This window comes from Heptranchias perlo, chromosome 6 (assembly GCF_035084215.1).
Source record: "Heptranchias perlo isolate sHepPer1 chromosome 6, sHepPer1.hap1, whole genome shotgun sequence".
Lineage (NCBI taxonomy): Eukaryota > Metazoa > Chordata > Chondrichthyes > Hexanchiformes > Hexanchidae > Heptranchias > Heptranchias perlo.
Genome location: NC_090330.1, coordinates 33,561,480 through 33,581,414, shown reverse-complemented (window position 1 = coordinate 33,581,414; position 19,935 = coordinate 33,561,480). Strand labels below are relative to the sequence as shown.

The following is a 19,935-nucleotide window of genomic DNA, read 5'->3' as shown; positions in this document are numbered from 1 at the left end:
GGGCTGCCGTAGCTGCAGGCATGACCTCCTCGGAGGGCGAACAGCATCACCAGCCTCACCAGCCACGGCGTCCACCTCTGACACGTGGAGCTCCACAACGTTTGCCTTAAGCTGCCTACTGCACATATGTGATGCATGCCCTGTGGCTGCAGCACAAGTAGTGGCAGGTTGAGTGAGGCTGACTGTGAAAGAGATGCATGAGAGGGTGAGTATGAGGTAGAGCCATGAGATTGTATGAGGATTGGGTTGAGTGGTAGTGGCGGGATGAGTACTGGCGAGGTGAGTAAGTGCAGGTAAGATGAGGATGAGGTTTGAGTGGGTTTGAGGGGTGATGTGACAGAGTAGTGTTGGCAGTGCAGAAGGAGATGTGGGGTGGGGGCGGTGATATGGCAGACGGAGTGTAGGGGAATGAGTAAGTGTACTCACTTTGGCTGACCTACTTAGGTCATTGGAGCGCCTCCTGCACTGTATGCAGGTGGGCAATATGTTGGTGGTGCAGGTGACTTCCTCTGCCACCTCGAGCCAGGCCTTCTTGGTGGCAGAGGCAGGCCACTTCCTCCCGCCCACCGGGGGGGAAGATCTCTGTCCTCCCCCTCCTCCTCCTCCTCCTCCTCCTCACCCCATCCAATGATACCTGGAGTGAGACATCATTAAACCTGGGAGCAGCCTCTCCCCTGGGCTGCTCCATGCTGTAATTTTTCCTATTTCTTGCAGCATCAGTCAGTGGAGGACTGCCCCTTTGAATAGGGCTCCTCCAGCTGACAGACCTTACTGCGCATGCGCCGTCCGCCCGCCGCGCAGCTCAGCTCAGCAGCAGGGAACCCGGAACAAGAGGTAAGTGGATCAAATCACCTGCGATTGCGCACGGGGCAGACTGATTTCACCGGGCGCGTTACTCACGCGCCTGATCGCCCCCCCCCCCCCGCCGCCCTGGTAATATCGGGCCCTATGACCCCTAGTTCTAGACTCTGCAGCCAGGGGAAACAGCCTCCAACATTTACCCTGTCAAGCCCGCTAGGAATTTTATTCGTTTCAAATGAGACCACCTCTCATTCTTCTAAACTCCTGAGAATATAGGACCATTCTACTCAATCTCTCCTCATAGGTCAACTCTCTCATCCCAGGAATCAACCTAGTGAACCTTCATTGCACCCCATCTAAGGCAAGTATATCCTTCCTTAGGTAAGGAGGCCAAAACTGTACACAGTTCTCCAGGTGTGGTCTCACCAGAGCCCTCCTCACTCTTATACTTCAACCCCCTTGCAATAAAGGCTAACATACCATTTGCCTTCCTAATTGCTTGCTGTACCTGCATGTTAACTTTCAGTGATTCATGTACAAGGACACCTAAATCCCTCTGACTACCATCATTTCTTAGTCTCTCACCTTTTAAAATAATCAATTGCAATTGTTATTTCATTTACTGTTTTAAAGAATCCTGTGTGAACAAAAAAGTCAAAAATCTACATTTTGGATCAACTTTTTTTGGACCAAGGTACCTTCCAAAGGAGACTCTTTTTTCAGTTAACTCATTACTTCTGGAGTTAAAAGGCACCTTGGTGAACACTGAGGGCTCAAGAATAATTCAAAAGTCAAAATGCGAGCTCAAACATACTGTTCACACTTGGACACTTCCAAAAGTGAAATTTAGTGTTGAAAGATTATAGACCTCGAATTTATTTTTTGCATACCAATTCTCTCTTGTCCCATGTTATTATTAGGTACATTAATATTATGGTATTGTAAAAATTACACTAAAGCCAATGTGCTTTAATGCTGTGCATTAAGCTTCTTTTATGCTTCTCATTTTATCAGCTCAAATTACTTCCACTTACAACAACTTGCATTTATACAGTGCCTTTAACATAGTAAAATGTCCCAAGCCACTTCATAGTTATCAAACAAAATTTGATACCAAGCCACATAAGAAGATATTAGGACAGGTGACCAAAAGTTTGCTCAACGAGGTGGATTTTAAGGAGCGTCTTAAAAGGAGGAGACAGAGATAGGAAGGTTTAGGGAAGGAATTCCAGAGCTTAGGGCCTAGGCAGCTGATGGCATGGCCGCCAATGATAAAACTTGGGGATGCGCAAGAATCCATCCTCTGAGTGTTACATATCTAGTTTAAAACGCTCTCTCATGACACAACCCAAGTTTGGAAGGGCAAAATCTATACTAGCACTCCAGGGTGTTTTTCATAGTTTAAATGATTCAGTACATAAATTTCACACACCTGCCATTATGCTTTACTGAAATTCTAGTGACAGCATTCCAGCACCATGCACCATTTTCACCTTCTCAGCAGGGAGTGTAACTGGCCCTCAAACTTATGACAGGTCCAGGGGGAGGGGGAACCAGCTAAAATTAACACTTACTCCAATTTTCCTCGCCTGCCTATGAGGAAAGTCCCTAGCCTTCACTATTCACCTCATCACAGTGATGTTGACAAGATTTTTAACACACCACTATTAATCATGTAGGGAAAATGGTACTGTTACATAATGCAGTATGCGACAGTTCCAATGTCTCGGCCATTGGACTGGGATGGACTTTTGGAAAGAAGAAAGCATTCCAAATTAGGTAATGTAAGATTTTTCCGTGATGCTCCCAAAATCCCTAAATTTTGCATGATTAACATTTTCCATTTTCATTTCCATTTCCAAGACTGTATATTAGTTTTTCATCCAGGTGAGTAGTCAAATAACTTCACACATGAAACTGTTTAAAGTTTCTAAGTTATTGACTGGGTTATGATTTCAAAACAAAACCCACTTCACAGACCCAAGGATCAAATGAAACAAAGTTTTTGTGGTTCCAAGATCCAAAAGGGCTTTTATATTACATATATTAGCAATCTATGACCCAGCATAGTTTTGTTATTGAGCTTTCAACTAATCTTCGGTTCTGTCCATGTGCTTTTTTTTAAGCATTCATCCAATACATCTTGATACACTACACTGAATAGGATCAGGGTACAGTGGCATAGTAGTTATGTTACTGGATCAGTAATCCAGAGATCTGGATTAATAATCCAGGGAGCTCAAATCTCACCATTTGAATTCAGTTTTAAAAAAAACTAAATAAATATGGCATAAAACATTGGTATCATGAAGCTATGTTGTAAAAACCCAACAAGTTCACTAATGTCCTTGAAGGAAGGAAACCTGCCGCCCTTACCCAATCTGGCCTATATGTCCCACGCCAATGTGGTTGACTTTAAATGCCCTCTAAAATGGCCTAGCAAGCCACTCAGTTGTATTAAAGTTGTAGGAAGAACAAAACCGGATGGACCGCTTGGCTTTGAACTAGGCACTGGATTCGGACACGATGATGGTACAGCCAGCCCAGTCAACCCTGCAAAGTCCTTCTCACTAACATCTGGGGACTGGTGCCAAAGTTGGGTGAGCTGTCCCACAGACTAGTCAAGCAACAGCCTGACATAGTCATACTTACAGAATCATATCTAATCGGTCAACGCCCCAGGACTCCTCCATCTCTCGGACAGACTCACCAGAGGTGGGGGCACAGTGGTATAAAGTTGGATGTGAGTGGCCCCGGAAGTCCTCAACATTGACTCTGGACTCCATGATGTCTCATGGCTTCAGATCAAATGTGGGTAAGGAAACCTCCTGCTGATTACCACCTACTGCCCTCCCTCAGCTGATGAATCAGTCCTCCTCCATGTTGAACGCCACTTGGAGGAAGCACTGAGGGTATCAAGGGCACAGAATGTACTCTGGGTGGGGGACTTCAATGTCCATCACCAAGAGTGGCTTGGTAGTACCACTACTGACCGAGCCCTGAAGGACATAGCTGCCAGACTGGACTTGCGGCAAGTGGTGAGAGAACCAACAGAGGTAATAACCTACTTGACCCCATCCTCACTAATCTACCTGTCGCAGATGCATCTGTCCATGACAGTATTGGTAGGATTGACCACTACACAATCCTTGTGGAGACCTGGTCCCATCTTCTGAGAGCACCTCCATCGTGTTGTGTAGCACTACCACCGTGCTAAATGGGATAGATTAAGAACAGATCTAGTAGCTCAAAACTGGGAATCCAGGAGGCGATGCGGGCCGTCAGCAGCAGCAGAATTGTATTCCACCACAATCGGTAACCTCATGGCCCAGCATATCCCTCACTGCTGCATCACCATCAAGCCAAGCGACCAACCCTGGTTCAACGAGGAGTGTATAACAGCATGTCAGGAGCAGCACCAGAGGTAGCCGAAAATGAGGTGCCAACCTAGTGAAGCTACACAGGACTTCATGCATGCTAAAGACAGAGCTAAGCAATCCCACAACCAACGGATCAGATCAAAGCTCTGCAGTCCTGCCACATCCAGTTGCAAATGGTGGTGGACAATTAAACAACTAATGGGACGAGGAGGCTCCACGAGCATACCCATCCTCAACAATGGTGGAGCCCAGCATGCGAGTGCAAAAGACAGGGCTGAAGCATTCACAAACATCTTCAGCCAGAAGTGCCAAGTGGATGATCCTTCTCAGCCTCCTCCCGAGATCCCCACCATCACAGATGCCAGTCTTCAGCCAATTCAATTCATTCCACAAGAAACGGCTGAACCACTGGACACAGCAAAGGCCATGGTGGGTCCCAAACACTGTTCCCTGTAAGCTTCGCTCATGCGCGGCTGCGCAGCAGTTTGTTGTGTGCCGCGCACGTCATCATTCCATCCGCGCACCGAACCAGTGCACTCTGGTGGAGACGCTGCTGATGTGACGTCAGCTACAAATCACTTTGCGGGTCAGTGGTACAGCTGCTCAGAGATCGGTGTCCACAAATAGTATACTGTCCGATAGATGGATATATTCAAAGTGTAAATATATATAAAAAAGTGTAACAGTTTACATATTATATAAAAATGTAAACTAATTGGACAAAGTGTAAAAGTTTATATATATTAATTTACACATATATTGGTATATATTCATTTACATATATATTGGATAGTGTAAACGTTTATATATATTCATTGGACAAAGTGTAAAAGTATATATATATATATATATATATATACACACACACACTTCCATCCCTTCATGATGTAACTGATTTGAGTTTCCAATCAGAAAACTTCAGCACGACGATTCAGTAAACCATAAGGCGATGCGTTCAATTAAATGAAAGTTTTTCACCTCTAGTGCGAATTGTGAAGAATTGTTACTTTAGTCTAAAGACAAACATATTTAAGACATTGGCAGCAAATAACAATGAAGGGAGTCTACAATTAGTGCAATTGACAGTTTGTCACCATCCTATTCGACGTTAGCTTCTGAAGTAAACTACAAATGAACCCAAATTACCTGGCATATTGTAATAACCGTATCAATTTCCATATTTCATATTTACAAATTAAGTAATTCTGACACAGATCATGTGTAATACTGTTATTAAAGATCCTTCTACATTTGTGCTAAAATATACTTTCCAATCACATTGGTACATTGTAATCAAAACAATGAAGTTGATTTAAATTGTTTTATACAACTGCTATCCAAAAGCCCTCAGTCGCCCCAAGGATTGTCTCGTTTTATCTTTGTCCATTGCCTCCCTCGGTTCAGGTTGTTCACGACCAAACTGCTCCCTGCCTTACATAGAGGCAGCCAAAACTAATGAGACCTGCAAGATGTACAATTGTAATACAATCATTTTTTAAATCCTGCTGAAGATTCAATGGTGGGCGTGGGGAGGAGGGAGCTTTAATTAAACTGCTCCCTATCCCCAAATTCACACTGACTGATTTGACAGCTGTTTTGTATTTCTGACTCAATTTAAAAATTCTGATTGCACATGATTTATTTCTGTTTGAATCACAGTCATTAAGCTGTTTCAACAAAAAGCTGATTGGAATCGTTCCCATCAGATAATATTTTAATAAAATATAATTAGACTGGTCTGCTCAATCCTAGTGCAACTTAAGAAACCCATTTCATAAATTATATAAATTTATCAGCCAATATAACATGAAATTCTTACAATTATCCATTATTTTGTACATTTGTTCTGTTTGTTATAGACCCTGAATAATGTTTTCTAAAAAGATATTCTATTCAAAGTTGTGATTATTTTTATAGTGGCGCATACAGCCTTTACATCGGTGCACAAACCCAAATTCATTCCGTACATTGCCGAAAAAAGTTAGAGGGAACAATGGTCCTGACAATATTGCGGTTGTAGTGCCGAAGAGCTGTGCTCCAGAACTAGCCACGCCTCTATCCGAACTGTTCCAGTACAGCTACATCACTGGCATCTACCCAACAATGTGGAAAATTGCCCAGGTATACCCTGTCCACAAAATGCAGGACAAATCCAAGCCGGCCAATTACCAATCTAACAGCCTACTCTCAATCATCAGCAAATTGATGGAAGGAGTCGTCGACAGTGCTATCAAGGGGCGCTTACTCACCAATAACCTGCTCACCAATGCTCAATTTTGGTTCCACCAGGACCACTCGGCTCCAGACCTCATTACAGCCTTGGTCCAAACATGGACAAAAGAGCTGAATTCCAGAGATGAGGTGAGAGCGACTGCCCTTGACATCAGGGCAGCATTCGACCGAGTATGGCACCAAGAAGTCCTAGTAAAACTGAAATCAACGGGGATCAGGGAAAAACTCCCCACTGGCTGGAGTCATACCTAGCAGAAAGGAAGACGGTTGTAGTTGTTGGAGGCCAATCATCTCAGCCCCAGGACATCGCTACAGGAGTTCCTCAGGGCAGCATCCTAGGCCCAACCATCTTCAGCTGCTTAATCAATTACCCTCCCTCTATTATAAGGTCAGAAGTGGGACTGTTGGCATACGATTGCACAGTGTTCAGTTCCATTCACAATTGCTCAAATAATGAAGCAGTCCGTGCCCGCACGCAGCAAGATCTGGACAATACCAGCCTTGGGCTGATAAGTGGCAAGTAACATTCGCGCCACACAAGTGCCAGGCAGTGGTCACCACCAACAAGACAGTATAACCACCTCCCTTGACATTCAATGGCATTATCATTGCCGAATCCCCCATCAACAATCTAGGGGTCACCACTCACCAGAAACTCAACTGGACCAGCCACATAAACGTCGTGGCTACTCCAGCAGATCAGGGGCTAGGTAATCTGCAGCAAGTGGCTCACCTCCTGATTCCCCAAAGCCTCTCCACTACATACAAGCCACAAGTCAGGAGCGTAATGGAACACTCTCCACTTGCCTGGATGGGTGCAGCTGCAACGACACTCAAGAAGCTTGACACATTAATGGATGTCCCCAAGTGTACTAGCAATATCATTAATACTCTGTTCGCAAAATGATGTCCACAGGGTGGTGGTCACTAGTGCACTTCAGCCCTTTAGCCCTTTTATGAAGAGTTGATCTTCATCTGGAATTTATTTCACTCACAGCACACCAGAGGTAAATTAATGCTTTTGTGTGTTTATCTTACTTTGGATCTACAACACTACCAATTTCTAAAATTCTGTGCAGTGCTTTGGAGGTTTAGTGCAACATGTTCATAAATTAAAAGTACCCTTAAGATCTATACAACAGAAAATGAAATTTCTACATTCTTATTTAGCTTGAAGTCTGACATCTCAAATTTTAAATAAACTTCAAACAAGCTTATTTGTTGCAGTATTAATCATCTATACACAACAGCACTGGCTTTGAGAAAGTGCATTAGTGTCTTTTAAAAAAACGGTAAAACAAAAAAACATGTTCTAACGTCATCATAAATCAGTGTTTATTTACAATAATAATTTTCACAAAACTGGAAACAATAATTCACAACAGGGAAAATAAGTACCATAGAAGTTTACAGCACAGAAGGTTACCATTTGACCTATCGTATCTTTGCTGACTCTTTGCTTGAGCAACTTAAAACCAATCCCAATGTCCTGCTCTCTCCTCTTAGACCTGTGTCTTCATCTGCTTCAAATATTTATCACATTTTCCTTTAGAAGTTGCAATGGTCCTGCCTCAAACACTCCCTATGGCAAAGCATTCCATGCTCCAACAACCCTCTGCACAAAGAAAATTCTCCTAACCGCTCTCCTTCACTCTCTTATTGACAATTATAAATTGACGATCCCTTGCCACTGACTCTATTCAGTATCAACAACCTCCATAGGGTGCAATAATAAAGCAATATATTTGCACATAACATTGGTTAGGTCAGTTAGAATACTGTGTACTGTTTTAGGCGTACCATTATAGAAAGGACATTAAAATCTCTATTAAATCTCTTTAGCTTTCTCTGATTTAGTGGAAATAGACTTAATATTTCAAGTCTCGTCTCATAACTATAGTTTCTCATCCCTGCCATCATCCTGATGAATCTACACTCTCCATGGCTTTATCATCCATTCTATAATGGGGTGCTCAAAACTGCACATTGTACTCCAACTGTGACCTAACCAATGTTTTATATAAATTTAGCATTACTATTCTCTTGTACTCTATGCCTCTATTTATAGAACCCAAAATGCTGTTGGTCTTTTTTTTTAAATAGCATTATCTACCAGTACTTGTAATTTCAGGGAGTTATGTATTTGAACCTTGGTCCCCCTGTTCATCCACACCCTTCAGCATTTTAATAAGTGTACACATATTACTACTTACTCATGGAATATTCTGGAACTGGCCTTAACAATATTCAAGAATAAATGGAATCTAGGCAATGGGAAAGTGTGGAAAGCCCATTAAAATCTATACATTTTTTCAAATAATACAGTTCTATCCATCACACTTCTTTGACACACAAATTTCTGTATCACTCTTCAAAACAAAAAGGAAAAAGAACACAAAATATTGAAGCCAGAAGAGCTGAAGACTCTTAATTGATCTCTGTATGAATTGACCCTGTATCTACTTAATAGCAATTAGATTTTGTAACCTTAAAGAGACACACACCTAAACCTCAGTAGTAGAATGTTGCTTTCGTGTTTCTGTCATCATAAAAATGTTTCTTCTGATTTATTGTAAACAGCACCACAGGAGATTTGTTAGTCTATATATAAAAGTATCCCGTCTAGCTTGAGTTTAGTCCATCACATTGCACTATACACATCACATCTGTGCATGTTGGTTCAAATTTCATATTCACAAACCAGCAACTTATCAGAACTAAAAAGAGGAAAGCCATGTACGGATCAAAAGTGTACTCTTTATATGGCTCTGAAATGACTCCCAAGATTTTTTTGAAAATCCTTTTAGCCACCATCGTGATTTGTTTTCTGCAAGAAAAATGACTAAATTTACCTAGACAATGGTATTTTCTGTGTTTGAAATGCCTGAAACAATGTTTGCCTCCAGGTTGTGCCTATGTAAGAAACCTAAACCGTGGTTTATGGGATTCCCAGAATAAAGATTTGTAATCTAGTAAAATCTGCTGTTTGCTCTTGTCGCTGTTTAATTTTACTTATTAATAAGCCTGACTCATAGTTATAGCCCAAGACATATGGTCTGTTAAGAGTGTTATCTGTCTGTCAGAGAGATCACGAGAGTATAAGGTATCTCTTACTATTTTCAGTGAGCTCATCAGTAGCATTGCGCATTCAAGGAATGCTTCTTTATCAGACACCGTGTGCACAAGATCATTATTTTAATTCATAGGAAGCATTGGATTGCCTGTGGAAGCGGCATAAGAAAAAGTATCTGTCATGCAATCAAATTGTAACAGGAACCGAGGATGGAGCACCGGAGATGACCAGGCATAGGGGCAGAAAATGTTTGAGATGTAGCAATTGTGTTTGAACTGCATTGGCAAAGCTGAGATATACAGCCAACTCTGTTTCACATTAAACTTAACAACAGTTCTACTCCACTTTCTGCATTGCTAATTTTTAATATTAGGAGAGTACAGGCTTCTTTTCTCCTGTCTGCTGCTCTCCCAAGATTAAAAAAATAAATGTATAAAGTTCCCAGGAGGTCCAGAGCACTTTTTAAAATGCAATGCTGCACTAAGAAGTGATGCATCTATTGCAATCATGAACAAAGGCAAGATTAACTATTAGAGATGGCCTAACATCACTCACATTTAGCTCACTTGGGAATTAGATCACTGACTCAACTCCCAAGCTTTATTGCCAGTTTTGTTGATGCACATCCGAAACTAATCAAAAATGACACATCTGCACTTTTAAGCATACTGCAACATCAGAGAAGTTACTACATCATTATGAGGAAAAAGAAAACACTCAGGAAAAGCTGTTTTTACTTCCACAAATTAATTCATAACTCCAGAGTGACAAAGTCTATTGCCGTCTGCCATGACATCTATCACCAGCCAAATTTCTACCATGAACACCACCTATAGGTTTGCTATAAAGAATACAGTCTGGAGTGTGTTTCAGGGGCACAACACACCTTGATAAACTATGCAACATTTGCTCGCATAGAAATGAACCATTTGATGTGTTACTATTTTCTAACAAGCTCCTACTTCTTGGACCATAGACAACTTGTACCCCGCACTCTGTTTTTACTGAAATTGACTGCTCAGAATAGTAGAACATAGGGTGAAAAATACATCCTCCCATTCTGTGGCATAACATACTATAGCTTTAATATGATGCCATGCATTATCCTGCATTTTGTGTCACTCAGTATCAGCTGTGGCTCAGTGGTAGCACTCTCGCCTCAAGTCCCACTCCAGAGACTTGAGCACAAAATCTAGGCTGACAGTTGGAGGTGCCATCTTTCGGATGAGACGTTAAAACAAGGCCCCGTCTGTCCTCTCAGATGGATGTAAAAGATCCCTAGGCAGTATTTTTAAAAAGAGCAGGGGAGTTCTCCCCCGTGTCCTGGCCAATATTTATCCCTCAACCAACATCACTAAAACAGATTATCTGGTCATTATCAAATTGCTATTTGTGGGACCTTGCTGGGCGCTAATTGACTGCCACGTTTCCCTACATTACAACAGTGACTACACTTCAAAAGTATTTCATTGGCTGTAAACCGCTTTCAAGACGCTATATAAATGCAAGTTCTTTTTTTTTTATCATAGATTTACATCTGCAAACTTATAGTGCAACGGATACATCTCCCTTTAGTCCAATTGGTTAAAGTGCTTACAAGATTCAACTGAATAGTGAATGAGCAACAAATTTGGAAATACATTATGTTAGGACAGACCAGTAAACAGATAAGCAACATATACAACGGGTACATATCTGACATTGTCTGACTCCATAGTTCAGGGAAAGATATTCAACACTTAGGAACTTGTGATCAAGCAATAGCCAGTGTTTAAATTAATCTTGTGTTCATCTGCTTATATTTGCAATTAATACAAAAATTGCATCTCAAATCTAGAAACGTAAACTGTGATATAAATAAAGCATTCCACAAGCTGATTGTACTGAAGGTATGAATACAGGTAATCTACTATGTACCTGCCTCCCCCCACCCCACACACACACACAAACAAACATTTTAAAAACAAACTAAAAGAGGCCATTTTACACAAATATTGCTATTGTAATTGGTTTTCCCCCTCCAGTATGTACCATGAACTGTTCCAACAAGGCAAGCTACTGCAACAACCTACACACAATCGCAGAATATCTCATTCAAATGGAAGTAGGTACCTCAGACTGACCTGGAAGATGACCCAGAAATATCCACGTCAGCAAACATTAGTACTGGCTGATGACCTAGTCAGGCCAACGCACTGATTGCTATATAAATAAACAAAGCTCCTCTTGGAACATACATGGACTGTCCCTAAAATATGAGAGAGAAACCCCAGGTACAAACAAGCACCAAAACAAAATGGCTCCATGAGAGGGGACATAAACTAGGAGATAATTTCTTCAATTTTGTAAATACACATGGGGTGTTATTTGTTCTGAAAGTACTTCCTCTATCCTTACCTTCTTCATTAACTGACTGGAGATATTTTGTGTGTGTAAATTATATGCTTAATTACATATCTAAATGTAATATTTTGCATATTCAAATTACATTGAGGTATTTAATGCTATTCTTTGTATCAGAACCCCTATTTGTGTTCCAAAGCAGGCATATTATGAACATAAAAGTACCTGTTAATCCAGTGATTATTCACTACTCATGTCATCCTGTACAACTTGTTTTTTTTCTTGTTGTCTTGTACTGTATGTAAACAGAATACTGTTCCAGCACCATCTGAGGTGCTAAATTAAAGGTTATATAGGCTACTCCTCTTAATTTGAAGTTGCTTAATTCAAACTTAAATTATGCAAAAAAAAAAGCTCCTGAGCTGTTTTACTTGAGTTACTTAATTCATATTACTTAATAATTTGAATTTTTGCACAAAAAACAATTTTGAATTCAAGGCAGTAGACATCTTTGAATGAATGGACAATTCACTAAGTGTTATAACTTTTAGCATTTTTAATGTGAATATACTGAAACACAGTTACAGTATCCAAAAAAATGAATTGCAAACAATTTAGCCCCTACAATAAAGGCTGCATTACAACTCAAATGTTCTTTCTAGATTTGTAATCCTAAGGGTAATGCATTCCCTAATAATAGTAGGTTATGCAAGAGCTACATGTTTACAACGAGGACAAAAAAAATTGAAGTACAAGCTCAAGATTTGTAATTTGTTAAATTATTAAAAACTGGAGAAGAATTTGCTTTCATACAGCACCTCGTCGTGTTCTTAGGACGTCCCATAGCACGTCACAACAAAGTACTTTTAAAGTGCGGTCACTGTTGTCAGTTAGGCAAGCATGGCAGCCAATTTGCGCACAGCAAGGTGACACAAACCACAAATGAGATGAATGACCAGTTAATCTATCTTGGTGATGTCGGTTGAGAGAGGAATATTAGCCAGATAGCCAGTAGAACTCCAGGTCTTCTTTAAATGATGCCATTTGATTTTTACGTCCATCTGCACTACTGGAACAGGCAAACATGGTCTCAGTTTAACATCTCATCCAAAGTTAACAATTCCAACAATGCAGCACTCCCACTGTACTACACTAAAGTGTCAGCATATATTATGTTCTCAAATCCTGGATTGAGGCTTGAACCCCCGATCTTCTGAATACAATTTTGAAATACGTTTTGTTGAAGTTTACAGTTAAGACGTACTAACGCAATCTGCTCAGGACTAGATGTTACTCAGGCAACCCCAAAACACATTCACTGCGCAATAAAAAAAAATCCTGACCAATGCACTATGGACCTCTCTCCATTGTGTACAAACCAACTGTACATCCTGAGCAACCAGTGCCTGTGTGACAGTTGTGTGTGTTGCAGGTACCAAAAAGTAAACAAAACTGAAACGAATTGCAACCAGTAACTTAAGCTTATATTTGCTCTGAAGCTGGAACAACCCAGTGTCGTTGCGATTCTCTCTGACATTTAGTGAGATGATGATTACTAATATGGACAGGTGTTGAGACTGAGTGCAGTGACAGAAGCTCAGCCTGGATTCTTTCCCTTACCTGCTGCTCTGCCGCGTACACGCTGTACCTGCGGCTCAGGCCGCGGCCGCTCCACCACCGCCTTCCACCGTTGTAAAACACCAGGCTCCCGCCCAGCACCGCCCCGGCTCCGGCAACTCCCAGTCCCAGCAGGACTCCGGGACTCAGCCTCCTCGGGCTCACGGTGCTCCTCAGCCTGGTGAAAGTTGCTACAGGTTCCCTGAGGATCGGCCGAAGCCACCTCCAGGTCGCCATCTTCACGGAAGTGTGGAAAGATCTCGCGAGAGCGGCTGTCAGTGCACCAGCAGGAGCCTGAAGTGCAACATCTGAAGGGCCACCAGTCAGGGATTTAAGTTTGTTCACATTTCTTAGCTGGAGAAAGTTATGTTTACTCGTTTTTTTAAAAAACAGCTCAGTTATTTCGATGTATTTGCAATCTCTTGCCTTAACCCACATTCTAAAACATAAATAATAAATAAATCTTCTTAATAAATGGTCTGACCTTGGGAACAATTTTTGACAACTTTTGAAGTTTTGCAATTTTTATTGCGTTGCTACTAATTTAACTTTCAAAAATGTTACTGTGCTTTAACGTATTGGGAACATAAATGTGTGAATAAGCATCATGCAACACGTTTTGATGTTAACCATGTTATTGCTTAACTTCTTAAACACCTTAAGAGGTAACGAGAGATAAGTGACAGTGTGTTTTATTTAAGTGACAGTTGTTTTATTTACAACGGCACTTTCAAATTCTCAACTGTCCAGCTTTTGGCCGTCCATTCACCACAACATTTCTGCAGCTACCGATCTGCTCAATCACACCCTCACCTCTACCTTTGATGCCCTTGTCCCCATTAAAACCATTACTCTCTCTCACCCTGGTAGTTCCCCCTGGTTCGGCCCGCATCACCGGTCCCTTAAGTCCAAGGGATGCAGACTTGAATGTTTATGGAGGACAACTGGTTTAACCATTCATTGCCAGATCTGGCTGGACCACATAAAGCACTATCGGGTGCTGCTCTCCTCTGCCAAAACTGCTCACTATTCCAGGATCATCCTGGAATGCAAAGATAACCCCCGGCTTCTCTTCACTACAAACCATTTTTAAATCCCTCTCCCTTGCCTCCTCCACCCTCACCTCCAACAACAAGTGCGAGGAATACATGGACTACTTTGTCACTAAGATTGAGACTATCGTTCAGCTGCTTCTGCCGCTTCCCTCCCTTCCCCGAACCCACCAAACCAAACTTCCCCTACGGTTCCCCCGTGCCCTTGCCCTGAACTTGCATCTTTCTCTAGTTTCTCTCCTATCTCCCTCAAGCCCTCTCCGAGCTCATCTTGACCATGAGACCCACCTCCTGCTCCTTCGACCCTATTCCCACCAAACTGCTGACCACCCTACTTCCCTTCCTGGTCCCCATGTTAGTTAATATTGTTAATGGTTCCCTCTCCTCAGGTACTGTCCTCCTCCCCGTCAAATCTGCCGTCATCACCCTCTTCCTCAAAAAAACCACCCTTGATCCCTTTGTCCTTGCAAACTACCGCCCCATCTCCAACCTCCCTTTCTTCTCCAAAGTCCTTGAACGTGTTGTCGCCTCCCAAATTCGTGCCTATCTTTCCCGCAACTACATGTTTGAATCCCTCCAATCAGGTTTCCGCCCCTGCCACTGTACTGAAACAGCTCTTATCGAAGTCATAAATGACATCCTATGTGACTGTGACTGTGGTAAACTATCCCTCCTCATCCTTCTCGACCTGTCTGCAGCCTTTGACCACACCATCCTCCTCCAACGCCTCTCCTCCATCATCCAGCTGGGTGGGACTGCGCTCGTCTGGTTCCATTCTTAACTATCCAGTCATAGCCAGAGAATCACCCGCAATGGCTTCTCTTCCCACTCCTGCACCATTTCCTCTGGAGACCCCAAAGGATCTATCTTTGGCCCCCTTCTATTTCTTATCTACATCTTCTGAAAACACAACGTCAGATTTCACATGTATGCTGACGACACATGACGACACCCAGCTCTACCTCACCGCCACCTCCCTCGACCCCTCCACTGTCTCTGATTTGTCACACTGCTTGTCCGACATCCAGTATTGGGTGAGCAAAAATTTCCTCCAGCTAAATATTGGGAAGACTGAAACCATTTTCTTCAGTCCCCACCACAAACTCCATTCCCTAGCCAACTACTCCATTCCTCACCCTGGCCACTACCTGAGACTGAAGCAGACCGTTCGCAACCTTGGCGTCTTATTTGATCCTGAGATGAGCTTCCAACCACATATCCTTTTCATCACCAAGACCGCCTACTTCCACCTCTGTGACATCACCCCTGTGCTCACTGATTTACATTGGCCCCCGATCCGGGAATGCCTCGATTTTAAAATTCTCATCCTTGTTTTCAAATCCCTCCATAGCCTCGCCCCTCCCTATCCCTGTAGCCTCCTCCAACTCTAGAACCCTCCGAGATCTCTGCGCTCCTCCAATTCTTGTCTCTTGCCCATCCCCGATTTTAATCGCTCTACCATTGGTGGCCGTGCCTTCAGCTGCCTAGGTCTTAAGCTCTGGAATTCCCTCCGTAAACCTCTCCACCACTCTACCTCTCCTCCTTTAAATCATTCTTTAAAACCTACATCTTTGACCAAGCCTTTGGTCACCTGTCCTAATATTTCCTTATGCAGCTCAATGTCAAATTTTGTTTGATAATTGCTCCTGTGAAGCTCCTTGGAACATTTTACTATATTAAAGGCGCTATATAAATGCAAGTTGTTATTGTTGTTTATATTCGTGATAAGAGGACATTCGTTTTCTGGCACTATTTTTGAGTTCTTGTTCATACCTCTAAAATAAAACCATATTTATATATATATATATATATATATATATATTTATGTGTGTGTGTTTCCCATGACATTGCTCAAGATGAGTCCTTTGCTCACCTAATCTTTGTATCTTCTTAATTATGTTGCTGTAAGCTCCATGTCTTTGTCTCGTCTTCAAAGATGTGCTTTGTCATCTTGTTTTGCAATGTGTGAATCTCCCTGGTCTCTTTGTCACTGTGTCTCTCTATTTTTATGATGTGGAGATGCCGGTGATGGACTGGGGTTGACAATTGTAAACAATTTTACAACACCAAGTTATAGTCCAGCAATTTTATTTTAAATTCACAAGCTTTCGGAGGCTTCCTCCTTCGTCAGGTGAACGATGTGAATCGTTCACCTGACGAAGGAGGAAGCCTCCGAAAGCTTGTGAATTTAAAATAAAATTGCTGGACTATAACTTGGTGTTGTAAAATTGTTTACAATTCTCTATTTTTATGTTTCTGTCTGCGACTTGATCTTTGTCTCAGTGTTCACAGATTTCTGTCTCCACGTTACCCTGATCCGTCAATATTCCCCGAACATTTGTCTCGGTTTTCCCTGGTTGCTCTATTTCTGCCTTCTAATTGCACTGTCATCCTAGATTGATTGGCCCATGCGATGCTGACCTAAGCTTTCCCCAAATCCCTCAAATTCTTCCAAGGGTTTAGAAATTGAAGCATGCCTCTTCCTCTGTGTCAGGGAGTAGGGTGGGGGGCAGTCGATTAAGCTTGCGTCCTCTGAGTTGCCAAAATTCTTCCCAGTGGGGAGAAAGGGTTTGGTATTCAGGTTTACTGTCTCCAATTCCAGTTGAGTTTTTTTTTATTCGTTCACGGGATGTGGGCGTCGCTGGCAAGGCCAGCATTTATAGCCCATCCCTAATTGCCCTTGAGAAGGTGGTGGTGAGCCGCCTTCTTGAACCGCTGCAATCCGTGTGGTGACGGTTCTCCCACAGTGCTGTTAGGAAGGGAGTTCCAGGATTTTGACCCAGCGACAATGAAGGAACAGCGATATATTTCCAAGTCGGGTTGGTGTGTGACTTGGAGGGGAACGTGCAGGTGGTGTTGTTCCCATGTGCCTGCTGCTCTTGTCCTTCTAGGTGGTAGAGGTCGCGGGTTTGGGAGGTGCTGTCGAAGAAGCCTTGGTGAGTTGCTGCAGTGCATCCTGTGGATGGTACACATTGCAGCCACAGTGCGCCGGTGGTGAAGGGAGTGAATGTTTAAGGTGGTGGATGGGGTGCCAATCAAGCGGGCTGCTTTATATGTGGGTGAGGATAAGCTACCTATCCCTGAATTGCTGAAAGTATGTGGTGGTGGGCCAGGAATCTAGTGTTCCTCACTCTGATTGCATAGTATTCCTCTCCATTGGTGTTCTGAAGGGGTTAGTATAGTTTTTTTCAGGCTGTAATTTCGATCCCTCCACTGCCTCTGTGTTATCAAACTGCTTGTCTGACATCCAGTCCTGGATCAACAGAAATTTCCTCCAATTAAACGTTGGGGAGAGTGAAGTATTGTTTTCGACCCCCATCACAAACTTCGTTCCCTTGCCATCGATTCCGTTCCTCTCCCTGGCCACTGTCTCAGGCTGAACCAGACTTCGCACCCTCAGCATCCTATTTGACTTTGAGCTGAGGTTCCGACCCCATTTCCTCTCCATCACAAAGACTGCCTACTTCCACCTCTGTAACATCGCCCATCTCCACCACTGCCTCAGCCCAACTGCATGCTTTTGTTACCTCCAGACTTGACTATTACAATGCTCTCCTGGCTGGCATTCCATCTTCCACCCACCATAAACTTGAGATTATCCAATACTCTGCTGCCTGTATCCTAACTCGCACCAAGTCCCATTCATCCATCACCCTTGTGGTCGAAGACCTACATTGGTTCCCGGTCCACCAATGCCTCAAATTTAAAATTTTCACCTTATGTTCAAATCCCTCCATAGCCTGGCAGCTCCTTATCTCTGTATCCTCCCCAGCCCTACAATCCTCCAAGAACTGTATGTTCCTTCAATTCTGGCCTCTTGTGTATCCCCGACTTCCTTCGCCCCACCATTGGCGGCCATGCCTTCAGCTGTCTAGGCCCTAAGCATTAGAATTCCCTCCCTAAACCTCTCTGCTTCTCCACCCCTCTCTCCTCCTTCAAGATGCTTCTTAAAACCTACCTCTTTGATCAAACTTTTGGTCACCTGTCCTAATGTCTCCTTTGGCTCTGTGTCAATTTTTTTGTCTGATTACACTATTTGAAGCGCCTCAGGATTTTTTACTACATTAAAGGTGCTATATAAATGCAATTTGTTATTATTGATAGGGAATCAATTTCACATTTGCCTACATAACACTGAATTCCAAAATGAAGCACTTTGAGACATTACAATGTGACAAGGCTCAAAATAAATGCATTGTTATGTTACAGGTGAAAATTTAGAGAAAAAATGTATATGCCTTATATCGGAAATTTGAAACACTATATAATATAATAGTTAGATACACTCTATGCTGGGATGAGTCATCCTAACACTGCAAGCCTAGGAGTAAAAACATTTCTCTTCTGAATTTCAACAAAATCCCCTGGTCCACATGCCAATCGCAGCCAAGAGATTGGAAGGCTAACATGTGGGCAGCTTGCTTCATGGACTCCGCTAATGCTTCTTGGAGGTGAATGAAAACAGTTTGGGAATACATTTCCTTTTTACACCTCTTGGGGGAGTATCTGGCTTTCTCCACCTGAATATGCAGATACAGCTTCAATTTGGCATTTCATTCGAAAGGCAACATCTATGACAATGCAGTACTCTCTCAGTACCGCACTGAAGTATCAGCCTGGATAATATGGTCACGTCCTACAATGGGGCTTGAAGCAATGACATTTTCACTAGGACATAGAACCAATCTAATTTAAATATTACCCAATGATAAGCCCTAATTACCACTGACATTTCATAAGATCATACAGCACGGAAGGAAGCCATTCAGCCCATTGTGCCTGTGCCAGCAAATGTTGTTCTGACACTTTAATCTGATGCTAGATTAAACATTGTTTTATACTTTTCTTGTTGAAAATCCCTTATGATACAATTTCTGTATCTTTCCATTCACTGACTTTAGAATTGAACGGTCCAAAGTATTCTAACAAATCCATTTATAAAGTTAGGTATGCTTTCAATGGTAGAAAATTCATAGTACTATATTGTACAATAATATTGAGCTACAGTTCACATTGAAATGTTTTAGAAGTTTTAATTCTAACATTTTAATTCTATATTAAAATAATTTTTAAGCAGAATTACTATTAAGAGATATTTTTAAATTAAGCTTTTAATTTTAAGCTTAATTTTTATGATGCACTTTTATTACTTATAGAATATAAGAGTTTTTTAAATAAATACTGTGATTTAATCACAGATCACATTAAAGTCAAACTCAGAATTGTTTCAAAGCTTAACTTTTTACAGGGATGCTTAAATACTCTTATTATTCATATGATTTTTGGAAACTGATCCTTTATAATAGATATTTTATGACATGTAATTTTAAAATGAAGGTTTCAGAAGAACTTTCAAATTAATACTTTGAGTAAAGGCCACATTTGAAATTTTGCTTTGAACTACCGCACTTTAAAAAAGAATAAATCCCCATCTGCC

The 19,935-nt window shown here is 41.9% G+C and overlaps 1 protein-coding gene across 2 annotated transcripts in view; it reads right to left on the bottom strand.

The window, feature by feature from the left end:
• The window catches only part of micu2 (mitochondrial calcium uptake 2), a 440,913-nt gene extending 427,192 nt beyond the window's left edge, over positions 1-13,721 (bottom strand). For both annotated transcript variants that reach the window (XM_067986065.1, XM_067986066.1), the window contains exon 1: positions 13,450-13,721. In XM_067986065.1, the coding sequence (XP_067842166.1) occupies positions 13,450-13,683 (234 nt within the window). In that variant the 5' untranslated portion in view covers positions 13,684-13,721. The remainder of the gene's footprint in view (positions 1-13,449) is intronic.
• Positions 13,722-19,935: the final 6,214 nt, after the last annotated feature.